The 13067-nt window shown below is 53.0% G+C and overlaps 1 protein-coding gene across 1 annotated transcript; it reads right to left on the bottom strand.

Moving 5' to 3' along the window:
• Positions 1–10120: 10120 nt before the first annotated feature.
• LOC120690259 (eudesmanediol synthase-like) lies at positions 10121–12876 on the bottom strand. The gene is made up of 6 exons (XM_039972854.1): positions 12648–12876; positions 12198–12477; positions 11615–11987; positions 11297–11515; positions 11044–11179; positions 10121–10894 (listed from the first exon to the last, which is right to left on the bottom strand). The coding sequence occupies exons 1-6, from the start codon at positions 12774–12776 to the stop codon at positions 10352–10354; spliced, it is 1680 nt and encodes a 559-aa protein (XP_039828788.1). The 5' UTR covers positions 12777–12876; the 3' UTR covers positions 10121–10351.
• Between the last annotated feature and the right edge of the window lie 191 nt (positions 12877–13067).

The raw sequence follows: 13067 nt of genomic DNA, 5'->3' as shown, positions 1-13067 counted from the left end.
CTCCAGCTTGGTCTCCCTCTGCTCCGCCCATGCCTTCCGCTTCTTTAGCGATTCTCGCTGGCGCCCGAGCTCCTTCTCTATGCCAGTGGCGTGAGCCTCCCGCTTGGCGAGGGACTTCCGGCCCTCCTCCAAATCCGCCTCGTCGGCAGTCAGCTGGCGGGCCCCCTCCTGTAGTTGTTCACGCCATCCCTGCAGAGTCACAGAGAAGACGTCGAGCTCCTGCTTCCGGACCTCGAGGTCCTCGCTGCAAGCCTCCAGCCCTGACTGTTGGGCTGCGAGGTGGGCCTCGAGGTCGGACCGTTGAGCAGCGAAGCCAGCAACCTCCAGGGTGAAGTCCCGCTCCCGCTGCGCCAAGGATTTCTCTCGGTTTGACACCGCGAACTCTCGGTCAAACACTTTCCTAAGGTTGGCTCGGTAGGCCTCTTGGTCCGCCTTGAGCTTTGACCAAGTTTCCGCGGCGTGGGAGGCTTCAGCCTTTGTGTGCGCCTCCAGGCGGGTGTGCCAGTCGGAGAGGCGCTGACGCTCGCTCTCCAGAGCAGACCACTCCCGCCGGAAGGCCACCTCGGCAGAGGAGGTTGCCTCCTCGATCGAACGCCGAACTCGCAACAGCACCTGTGGAAGCGGAGTCGCATCCTCCTCCGGGAGCTGAAGCTGCAGGAGCCGCCTGCCAAAGACCACCTCCAACTCCTCCTCTGCAACAAGACCGGAGCTGGAGGTAGGGGCTTCCGCTGCGGCACTTGTCTCCGGCGCCTCCGCTCCCGCCGAGTCGGGAGCGGCCGGGCCCAGCTCCGGTGATCCCGCTGCCGCTGAGTCAGGTGCGGCCGGGCCCAGCTCCGGCACCTCCGCTGTCGCCGAGTCGGGCGTGGTCGGGGCCAGCTCCGGCGCCCCCGCTGCCGCCGAGGCGGGAGCGGCCGGGACCAGCTCCGGTGCCCCCGCTGCCGCCGAGTCGGGCGCGGCCGGGCCCAGCTCCGGCGCCCCCGCTGCAGCCGAGTCGGGCGCGGTCGAGCCCAGCTCCGGCGCCCCCGCAGCCATCGTGGCGGACGCGGCCGCGTCGGGTACGGTTGCGGCCGCCGCGACGGGTGCCCCCGCCACCGATATGTCAGGTGCGGCTGCGCCCTGCACCGGCACCTCCACCGCCGTGTCGGGTGCGGCTCCACCCAGCTCTGGGGCCTCCGCCGCTGCAGCATCAGGGGCCGCGGCGTCCAGAGCTGGCTTTTCAGCCACCACGGCATCGGGTGTTGCTGCACCCAGCACCGGCGCCACCGCCGCCGCCGCCGCACTGAGCACTGCAGAATCTAAAAATGGCACGCCAGTCAGCATCACGTCACGCACCATGAGGCTAGCACAGGTCGCCGTACCTGAGGATCCCGCACCTACTGTCGCCGTCGCTGTCGACGCCAGGGCTGCCACCGCCTGGGCACCTGCCGATGTGCCAGCAATGATAGAAGACCCGCTGGGGTGGGGAGCCCTAGTTGCAAAGCAGAAAAGCCATCAGAAAAGAGAAAGACAGAGCACCGGCACAAAGGAGGAGAGTAGAATGACACTAACCCGGAAGTACCGAGTACCCAGCGTCCCCGGAGCCCGGGCCTCTTCTCCTGCGGCTGCTGCTGTTGCTGCTGCTGCCCCTGCAGCTGCGATGCAGGCGCAACCCGGGCTTGCTCCCGCTGCTGCTGTCCCTGTGGCTGTGGCATGGGCGCAACCCGTGGTCGCACCTGTTGCTGCTGTTACCGCCCGCGTGCCTGTTGCCGCTGCTCTTGCGGCTGCTCTTGCTGCTGCTGCGCCAGAGGACCCGTGGGGGCCGGCAGCCCGGGAGCTACCCTGGCCTGCGCCCTCAGAAGACCTCTGGCGCTTCGCGGCGGGCTCCGAGACCAGGGTTCCGTCGCCCCGGAGTAGCCTCCGCCGGCCTGCATCTCCCGACGACGCACCGGAGCTGCCCTGTGCCCGGCTGGAGCCGGCCGCGACCGCACTGCTAGCCGCGGCCTGCTTCCCCTTCGTGGTGGCACCGGACCCCGCAGCGCTTAGCGTAGCCTGATCCCCAGACGTGCCAGGGATTCGGAGCCCACGGTTCGGGTCACCTCCGGTCTGCCGTGGGGCTAGTCCCCCGTCGTCCAGGGTTGGCAGGGTGGCCAGCACCGCCACCCTCGCCGGGTCCTCGCAGAGGGGGACTATGCTCTGCGGGAGGATCAGGTTCTCCGGGATGAAGGTGTCTCCCATCACGATCCGCACCAGGACCTCCAAGGCCTCCTGGGTCAGATCGCTTCCCTCCCCGCGGTGGGTCCTGCTGCAATCGTTGAGGCCGGTGAAGCTCCACGCCGGTCGCGGCCGCTGCTTCAGGGGGGCGATCCGGCGCTTCACGAAGTCCCCAAGCACGTGCCACGAGGTGAGGCCGCTCTCCGCCAGCGACCTAATCTTGTCCAGCACGGAGTCGAACTCCGGCTGTAGCGATGGCTTGGCCCTCCAGGATGCCTTGTCGGAGGCGGGCCCCGCGGTCGGCAGGGCAAGGCGCTCGTTGGCTTCGGTGGTGGCGATCACCCAATCCCTGCGCCACTCCTCCCACCTTCCGCCAGCAAGACCGGGAATGTAAGGAGTCGGCAGGTCGCTCCTTATCTGGAAGTAGTACCCTCCCACTTCGTCCTTGCTCCTTCCGGACCTCACCAGGATGAAGAAGTAGCGGAAGAGGATGACGCAGGGACGCACTCCCACAAACATCTCGCATAAATGCACGAAGATGGACGCCGGGAGGAGGGAGTGTGGCGTCAGATGCTGAAGCTGGAGGCCGAAGTCTTCCAGCAGCAGCAGCAGGAATGAAGAAATCGGCAGTCCCACGCCGGCGGAGACGTGCGAGGTGAATAGCACGAACTCCCCGGCGCGGAGGTTGCCAAGGGGAACCGAGCCGGCTCGCACCCCCCAGCCGGTCTCCTGAGCACTCCACCCAAGCAGGCGGCGTACTGTGTTCAGCTCTCCCTCGGTCTGGAAGCGACGGGGATGAACAAGGGATGCCATCTCTTGGTGGAGTGAGAAGGGAGCCTGTGTAAGGGGGAGAGAAGGCAAAGGGGCGCAAAGGCTGGAGGAAGAAGACGAATGCGGGAAAGCAACCGCGGAATGCGGTGCGCCCTGTTATAAAGCCTGACTCAACCGGCGCGCCCCGGAACCGTCGCCAAAACTCAAGCGACGCCCGCGCCTAGAGTTAACCGCCCAGTCCATGACGTGGGGGCCCAGGCCCACCTGTCAGGGAGAGCGGGTAATCAACAGAGGTGTGAAAAGGCGGGATCCGAACCGTCGCCCGCGCGCGTGGAGCAAGGCGGAAGTTGAGCTGACGTGCGCGCATTAATCGCAGGCGTGGCCGAGCTTTTCGGGAGCTGCGCCGGTGGTAAATGATCCGTTTACTCCGGCCGCAACAATGCCGAACGTCGCGCGTGTGACTAGGTGAACCACTGATCGTGGGGCCCATAGTCAGTAAGCCGTCGCGATGTGATGAGGCAGCAACCAACCCGACGGGTAGTCAAAGCCGGTCAAGACCCCTGCAGAAAGGAACTTCAAGCTATATAGAGCCAAATCGCAGAAGTGGCCCCACCTGTGGGTTCGTACCTCCCCCAAGGTGGGCCCGGGGGCCACTGTCGGTACCCTGTAACAGGGATACCCCACTCTTACTGCAGCAAGGCAGGACCCGCGTAGTTATCCGTAGCTGCGCGGGAAAGACGGGGTAGCCAAGCCCCACAGGTCAGGCTCTTCCCTCACTAGGCCAACGGCCCCGGACCCGCTCCCCTCCTGGGGATGGGTCCGAAGACGCCACGTGTCTCTAAGGAAGGGAAGCTCCGTGCTGACCGCCGAGGCCCGGACCCCCATAGGGGTCCGGGACCTCCTGCGCCCGTCCGGACTACCCTCACCGTGTAGGGGTCCGGAACCGCCACGTGTCCCGAAGGCGCGGGATCGTGCGCGGGTCTTCCGCAGAGGGACTCGCTCGCCTACCGCATTTAATGTGGTGGACAAGGCGTGCTCTGACGCCGCGGTACACGAGACAGCCTTTGTCAGGCCTCGCTGAGCACCGCGTATTACCAAGGAGCACAGTGCAGCCGCCTGTGCCGCACCCGCGCAGAGCCCGCCTACAGCATTAAATGGATACGACAGCTTGGCACTTTTCCATCATGCCGCCTACGCCGCAAGCTACACCACCCGCTTAAGCAATGTGGCGGGCGGTGCCACTAGCTACGACAGGCCCGACCTGACAAGACAACGCCAGGACATGATGGACGAAGGGCTCCGGGAGCAGGCGAGGGAATCCAAGAGGGAGATCTCCTTCGCCTGCGACGCCATAATGTATGAACAGTACGTTATTTTATACCGCAACGTTGGGCCCACCTGTCGGGGACCCAACAGCTGTGTACGCACCTCCCTTGAGATATAAAAGGGAGGCGCTCGCTGTGCACAGGGGGGATTTCTGACAGACTCAAGCCCTCGCAACCTTCTCACTCTCGTGGGAAGGCAATACAACACACAGTGGACGTAGGGTATTACGCTCCGGCGGCCCGAACCACTCTAAATCCTGCCGAGTTCATCGAGTTCTTGGGTGAGATTGATCTAAGGCCAGCTACCCCCGAGTATACACCCTCAGGGCTAGGGCGGGTGCCTTCCGCCACCCGGCTGTGGTTAGCAGCACCACGACATGCACCTAAAAGGTCTTGCAAAACAATATAGCTCAAGAGAAGATTAGTAGTCTAGGGAGTTAGTTACATGACTCATGATCCAATTGTATGATATCAATGAAGATACCAATTGAAAATTTCACTACGGTGGATCACAAAATCACGAAACTAGCATGACATGAGCTAAGCTTTCCATAAATATTTGCACAAAATGATAATGTGAAAATCAAGTGCACAACTAGATGTTATAACTAGAAAGCTTAGACCATATCATGCACGGAGGTAGCTCTAAAATAATAAGGAATGACAGAGATACCAATTGAATGAATTTAGAACCTTGCATATCTCCGGGCGACTCTTTGTTTACCTTGCATGTACCAATTTGAAAGAGACTTGCAACCATTAAAGTCTTTAGAAGATGAGCACTTAGTACACCAAGGATAAGCAAATGTATGAGCACATAGCCTATGAACTTAGATATGAGCATTTAAGTTCAATAGAGTATGGCTCAATATGCATGAAAGCACAATCTATCTAATCACTCTTATAGAGTTGTTTGTTCACATTAATCGTGAATAACATTTTCTTAGAGTGTTAACTTTATCGTGAGACTACAAAAGATAAACTTGCAAACATGTTAGTCTCAAAATCACAACCTATAGGATGAACTCCCCCTAAATGTGTGCATTTAGTGTTTGAATCACTAAGCAAATGTATGCACATTAATTTTGACACAATTGTGAGGTTTATCCTATAGCTTGTGTTCATGGTACACATATGAAACACATACCTCATAAAGTCCATGTACCATGAAGGGTAACCTTGTGTAGCTTTCTATACACTAATCAAACCATATAGGTTGCTCATGGGTTAGAGTCATGACACAAGTAACCTACCATTATATAACACTAAGAGATGCAATGTATGCAACCATCCTAGCAAGAGGAATTGAGCTAAATAATGCTTTGAATTGGAATCTAGTTACCATTACCTTAATATGGGAGAGTTGGGCAACGTATGTCCAAGTTGTGAGCTTAGCTACTTTGGCTTGAACCTTCACTTTAACTTGTGAGCTAAGCCTCCAAATCTCCCGAAGTCGTTCTTGGCTTTAAGTCTCCTTTGGAACCCACACCATTTGAGGCCCCTTCAAGTTGGTGATGATGTCCTTGGGCACCCAAATGGAGTGGTTCCAACTACTTTCTTTCTTCCCAACCTTGTGAGCAATCACCTTGCCATTGGTCTTCTTTTTAATCACATAGGAGGTGCTATTGCTTTTGTTCCTCCGGTTGGGCTTGGTGTAGATGAGAGAACTCTTGATTGTGAGTTTCTTCTTGTTCTTCTCATCCAGAAGCATCTTCCTTGGTTGAGGACACTTGTTGGACTTGTGACCTTCTTTGTGGCACTTTGAAAAAGTCACGGTGGACCCCTTCTCAAGCTTCTTCACCATTTCTTCACAGTTATCTTGAGAAGGTTGGACATTGTTCTCTATGCCTTTGCCCTTCAATCTATACAAGTTCTTCATGAGCCTTTCCACTTCTTGCTTGAGCTCATCATTTTCCTTGGCAATGAGATCATCACATGATTCTACAACAACATTCTCATAGCATTTCTCATTGCAAGGGTTAGAGCAAGAATCATCAATTAAATCAATGCAAAAGGTTGAAGCATCTACCCTAGAGATAGGAATTGCACAAGGGATAGTTTGCTTCATTTTCAAAGAGTCATTAGTAACATTAATGCTCTCAAATTTTAATTTGAGCTCTTCATGCTCCTTACTAAGCAAATTGAATTTGCACATTAAATCTTTAAAATTTGTAACAATAGAAGCATTTAGATCATTGAGAGCATTAAGGTTTTTAATTTCTTTTAATTACTTCTTAATGACTTTTTGGTGCTCATAAACAAGATCAAGAAGTTCATCAATTGAAGAAGAGTTGGAGTCATCATCACTTACATCACTATCCATATATTTGCCCACAAAGCAAGTGTTGGATGATGATCCCATGCGGGTGGTGAATTTCTTGTTTGATTCATCACTTGAACTTGCACTTGATTCTTCATCACCGCTTACCCATTCACCAAATACGGCATATGATTCATGCTTGGGCTTCTTCTCCTTCTTATGCTCGTTCTTCTTGAACTTTTTCTCAACCTTCATGAGTTGATGGTGAGGCCCATCTTTGAGGAAGACCATATACCCCATTGAATTGATTTCCTTCAAGCATTTGTTCATCTTCTTTACTTGCTTGTAGAGGTTGGGGTGCATTGGCTCTTTATCATCACTTGAGGTGCTTCTTGCATCATCTTCTTCCTCATCACTTGAGCTACCTTTGATGGCTATCTTCTTCAACTTCTTGAGTTGCTTGCATGCAAGTGCGCTATGTGTTGGTGAAAAAGATGGCGCTTTTGTCTTGATGTCATTGCGTAGCTCATGGGCGATCACCTTATTGATGACTTCATTTGGTGTCATCGTGTCGAGCTCTTTCTTATATAGAATTGTGGTCACCAAATCATAGTCCGGCCTTCGGAGTGAGTGAAAGATCTTGCGAATGAGTTCCAAATCTTCAATTTGCTTCACACCTAAGGAATTAATCTCATTCACAAGTGTTCAAACGTGAGTACATAGATTCGGCATTCTCATCATCAAATTGTTTAAAGCTATTAAGTTTATCAATGAGAACATGATATCTTTCGTTGCCAACATCCTCCGTGCCCTCATGGTTCTCAATGATAGTCTTCCATAGCATTTTAGCATTTTTACAAGAATAAACCCGATTGAACACATTGTCACTAAGAGAATATAAGATTATGTATTTAGCGGTAACATCATATTGCTTCTCTTGTTGACCATTATTTTTTACACATTCACTCACAACTCTCCAAACATTTAGCCCCGTCGCTTGGAGATAGGCTTGCATCAAAACCTTCCATCGTTGGAAGACCGTGCCGTCGAACCGTGGAGCGGGTCTAAAAGGATCCATCCTTTCCCCTTAAGAGCTAACTCACTAGGCGGTGAAGCCTACCGATCTAATGAGCCGGTAAACACAAATTTGCCAATGGAATTGGCTTTCTTTGTGAGAGAAGTGAGTCCCGGCTCTAATACCAATTGAAAGCGATCGGGTGCTCTAACCTAAGAGGGGGAGGGAGTGAATTAGGCACTATTAAAAATTTTAACCTATGGCTCCAACTAGTTTGCACAAAACTTAAACTAAAATAAGATATCTAAATGTGCAACTATGATTCACCTTAGTGTAAAACCCTCATCCCAAAAGAGTTTAGCAACCTATTGCCAATTCTATCAAGATACTACTCTATGAAAGTAAAGGCACACAAGTTACAATATGAAATGCGGAAGCTAAAGGAGAGGGATGAGAGGAAGCAAACTCTCGACACGAGGATTTATCCCGTGGTTCGGATTGCCACAAAGGCGCCCCTACGTCCATGTTGTTGAAGCACTCACGAAGAGTATCGCTTCCCGGTAATCAAGTCTTTTCCGTGAACACAATCACGGTCACCTTGATCCCGATCTTCACTAAGGGAGATTGCCCACGAAGGAGGGGTCTCTGTCCCCGCACAATGTCGTCGACGCCGCTTCACACCAAGCCTGAGGGTCGTTGACTTGCCGGCGAGCCATCAAAACTCCAAGGAGGCCAGCGCACCGAGATACAACTTTGGTTCACTCTAGAACCACAGCACAAGGATCTAAACTTTGCTTGATCACTCACTCAAGAGCTAACCTAGTATTAACACTCACAAAGTTTGTGCTAAGGACTAAAGATTTGATCTTTATGCTCTTGGATGACTTGGAGGTGTTCTTGGATGTGTATGAGATGTCTAGGGACTCCAGCAAACTTCAAATGACCGGGGTGAGGCATATATATAGGCCACCAAGTCTTGTAGCCGTTGCTCCAACGGTCAGCAGAAAATAGCATACCACCGGATGAACCTATGCCTCTGCCTGGGGTGGCGTCGGTTCATCCGGTCACTCTCAGACTCGAAGTAGCCGTTGAGCTTCTGACGCACTGTCTGCGACACCACCAGTTTAACCGATGACTGGGTGTCGGTTAAACTGGTCACTCACAGCACTCAACTAGCCGTTGGACCTCTTTCTCTCCTGCTGATGTCATTACACCGGTGTTATACTCCGATGCACCACCGGTTTAACCGGTGCTGAAGGCGTGGCTAATGCGCGCTTGACATTGTCTCTCGAACATAGTACATTGAATGCACCGATGTCTCTCTTGGCACCATCGGTTCATCCGGTGCTTCACTTTTTTCTTCACTTGATCTCCAGAGGCGCTCAGTCTTGCACTAAAGTCAGGCCGTCGGATCTTCCGACAACCATCGGATGCACCGATGATATAGGCATCGGTTCTTCCGATACTACTGGTTTCAGTAGAACTCGTTCAATTCAGTGTTTCTTTGAGTTTTTTCTTCGTGTTTTGTTTTGTATGGCCTTTTTACTTCATCCTTGGGTTATAAAAATGTTCACTTAACAAAATCATTAGTTCCATTGATTGCGTTGTCATACAATCACAAAAATCACTCGAAATGACATAAATGGTGCCATGCTGGTTACATTTCATACTGTGCCAGCCGGTTTGGCCCGATCGTGCAGACGTCGTCCGGCCACCACCCCAGCTGCCGACCGCTTGACTCACCCGCGGATGGGGGGACAGGAGCCGCCATCGCCAGCTGTGCAGCCGCCGTCGCCAGCTGTGCTTTACCCTCCCTGGCGTCCTCTCGCCGGTCGTCCGGCTCCGCCGCCGGGCGCATCCGTCGACGCATTGGCTGCTCTGGCTAGTGCAGGGCCAAAGGTGATCAGATGCTGCAGGCTACGATGAGGTGCCCAACAAAGTTTCATAATTATTTGTTTTCTACTTTTCTGTATAGTTTGCTCTCCAGAACGTACAATTTTCAGAGTCAACATTTCACATAATAAGTAAAATTGGGCATCTAAAAATCTATATTCAAGATGACGAGGACAACTCTGCTGTTTTGGACGTATACCTTACTGAATCTTCGTTTGCAAGTATATTTTTTATTTTCAAATCACATTACATGCATGTTTTGAAAAAAAAATCCAACTGAAAAAAAATACAATTGCCAGCGAAGGTGTAGGTGTCCCTAACATGGCACAGGACACGGCACCCGGGAACGAATCAGACCATGTCGTGCCAAGTTCTGGATGTTGTGCCGTATGACCATTTATAGCACCGCTTGTAGCCCAAGATAAGAGTGGATGTGGTTGAGACAAACATGGTCTGATGCAGATGAGGATGATATGGGTACGGTGCTCAACAAATTTTTCTAATTCCCCGTAAAGAAACAAAATTTATTATTATTTTTTCTAGTTTTCTGTATAGTTTACTCTCCAAAACTTACATTTTTCGGAGTCAAAGTTTCACATAATAAGTAAATTGGATATCTAAAAATCTATATATTCAAGATGATGAGGACAACTCTACTGTTTTGGACGTATACTTAACTGAATCTTCTTTTGCATTTATTTTTATTTTCAAAACACATTACATGCATGCTTCGTAAAAAAAATTCCAACCGACTGACAGCGCACCCACGCCCACACACACAGAGAAAGCGGGCATTATTTGAAAAAAAAAACAGAGAGAAAGAGGGAGGAAGCAATCCAGTGTCAAGTTGCTGCGACTCCGTCCCTGAGATCCGCTGGCTGCGGGCAAGATACAGATTTAGATAGCAGGGCCGTTGAGGAAGAGGGAGACGACGAGGTCCCTGAGGTCGCCGGCGAAGGTGTAGGCGTCCCTACCGCCGAGGTATATGACCTCGAGCGTCTTGGTCAGATTCACCACCAGCCGCGCGGCCGGCAGCAGCGCGCCGCCCACCTCCATGCACGAGCGGTTGATCGTCCGCCACGCGTGCTCGGCCATGCCGGCGATCGCCGCCGCGGCCTCCTCCCCGGACACGCCGCGCTCCCTGGCGTAGCACTCCACCGAGCTCAACGCGTCCTTCTTGTTCTTCCCCTTCCTGTACGACGCGATGTCGTTGAGGAAACGGGCGACCTCCCCGCTGGCGCTGACCACGGCGGGCACGCCGATCGCCCACTCGAAGGCCTCCCTGGTCGCCAGGTCGCCGGCGCCCATGAGCAGCACCACGGCTAGCGTCGGGAAGCCAGACGACATGACCGACACCTCCACGTGCTCCTCGAAGCTCGGAGCGTACTTCTCACTGGACCACTTAGCCTCGTCCAGATAGTACTTGGATGACAGCTGAAACTGCACATGGTTAAAGAAACATTTTTACTACTAATTCGATCGTAGAAATTAAACGTGCTTTTAGCTGTGCATCATTGTCATTCGTATGTAATTCATCATCCACTTTTACTGGATAGCGCATGCATACTCGTCACTGCTTCATGCCTTACCGCTTTCTTTGCATAGGAGACACGGTACTTCTCATCAGGCTGCAAGCTATCCTCGCACTCTTGAAAGGTCTTGAGAAGATTGATGTAAAACTTCTTCATGTATTCCGGGAGAGTAGAAACAGCACTTTCATCCCATCTGAAGATTAATGGCACACGATATATAACAACACCGAATAATTAATCAGACCACTAGAGTTCTGTTTTGAGATTGTGTGGTTAATAAATATTTTCCTGATAATTTCCAAATAATAACCTTTGTATGGCTTCGTTGAGTACGTGGCACTCCTCTAGCGTAGCATACACATCGTAAGTATCATCCATCAGTGACAGCATTCCGAACGTCTTGGCAAACAGCATCCTTGCACGGGAGTACTCCTCCTCGTGGAACACCCCACAGGTCCAGAAGTAGTTCTCCACCAGGCGGTCTCGCGCGTAGCTTAGCTTCACATCCCCATAAACCTCCTTCCACCACCTGCAAAATCGAGCCAAAGGGTAGGTGATCATCAGCAACCATGCATCATACACGTGCGCGAAATAATTAAATTTTACACGTGATCTGATCTGTACTTACAAGGACAGGGCCCTGAGCTCCTCGAGGTGAAGAGCCCTGACGAGGTCGAAGTCGAGCCTCGCGAGCTCCAGGGCCACGGGGTCGTGCCCCTCCTCCTTCTCGTACTCGACGATGTAGCGCACCGTCTCCAGCCGCTTGGGGAGCCGCGGGAGAGGGATGTCGAGGGCACGGGACACCTGCTCCGCGAGGGGCGACGCGAGCTCGCCTCTCATGGACTCGAGGTGGCGCCTGCAGAAGGAGATGGCCTCGTCCAGGACCCGTTCGCCGGGCGTCGCCATGTGAGCCGCGTTGTACAGGCTCAGCAGGCCACCCGGGTCGCTGCTCAGACTTGCTCTGAAACTGCCCGTGTCATCTCGGAACCTGTCGAACACATCTGCAGGGGTAGGGAGAGAGCAAGACTTTAATTATTAGCGTTGTCATTTGTATGCCGCATTATCATGAAGTAAATTGCTAATAGAGTTTGCTCAGCGCAAATGGCATTTGTGTTTGAGTGGCAACAAACAAAAAGTTACTACCAGTCCGTCAGGTTCAGGTACCATTGCAAGAGATTCGCTGTTGCCGCGCGTACGGCAGACGCACGCACCTGTTGGAACCCAGTAGCCGTGCTGCCTGAGCAGGCGGAACCGAAGCGCGACGACGCGGAGGTCGCCGTCCTTGCAGCTCCCTGGCCCTGAATTGACGACGCGTCTCAACGCGGCCCCGATCTCCTCGCGGAAGTGGCTGTCCACGCCGAGGCGCTCCAGCGTGTCCACCAGCGCCACCGTGTCAGCCACGCTCATGGCCTCGCCGGCAGCCTCAAAAACACGGTGGCGCAGCTCGCCCCTGAGCTGCTCCACCCGCTCTCGCATCCGCTTCTCCGCCTCCTGTATAGCAAGCATGCGTATACATTTTTGAGATAAAAGAAAATTAGAATTTGTCTCTGGTCTCTGCGACCGCACAGCACTGCAGCCGAGTTGTTGCGTTACGACTCACAACCGCATATTATGTAATAACAGATAGATACATAGTATCGATGGCGTTTAGGAGTAATCACCTGTGAGAACGGTGGGGCGAGGGTGATGAAGAAGTCACCCCACACGCAGGGCTCGAAGCCCGTGAGCCCAGCGGCGCCCATCATCATCTCCACGCTGACAGGAGGAGACGCGGCCTCGCTCGCAGCCATGGACGTGCACCAGCGATGTGTGTGTGCCCCCTGCAACAAGCAGTTCTCAACTGGCTCGCTGCTTGCAGGCTAGCTAGCTAGGTTATTACCCTGGTCTCTCCATCGTCGCTGGGCACCCTATTTATAGAGCCTGCCAAGACGGTGGTGGAATGGAACCCTAATGGTCGAATCGAAGTAGTAATTTGAAAACAAAATGACGTGATTGGCGTGCTTAGTATTTTACCAATGTAATCTAATCTTGTCGGCCCTGCGGCAATACGTACCCGGCGCGCGTGCAACACATTTCTCTGC

Source organism: Panicum virgatum, chromosome 9N (genome assembly GCF_016808335.1).
Source record: "Panicum virgatum strain AP13 chromosome 9N, P.virgatum_v5, whole genome shotgun sequence".
Classification (NCBI taxonomy): domain Eukaryota; kingdom Viridiplantae; phylum Streptophyta; class Magnoliopsida; order Poales; family Poaceae; genus Panicum; species Panicum virgatum.
Note: the sequence above shows the minus strand (reverse complement) of the source record. Positions and strands in the feature narration are given on the sequence as shown.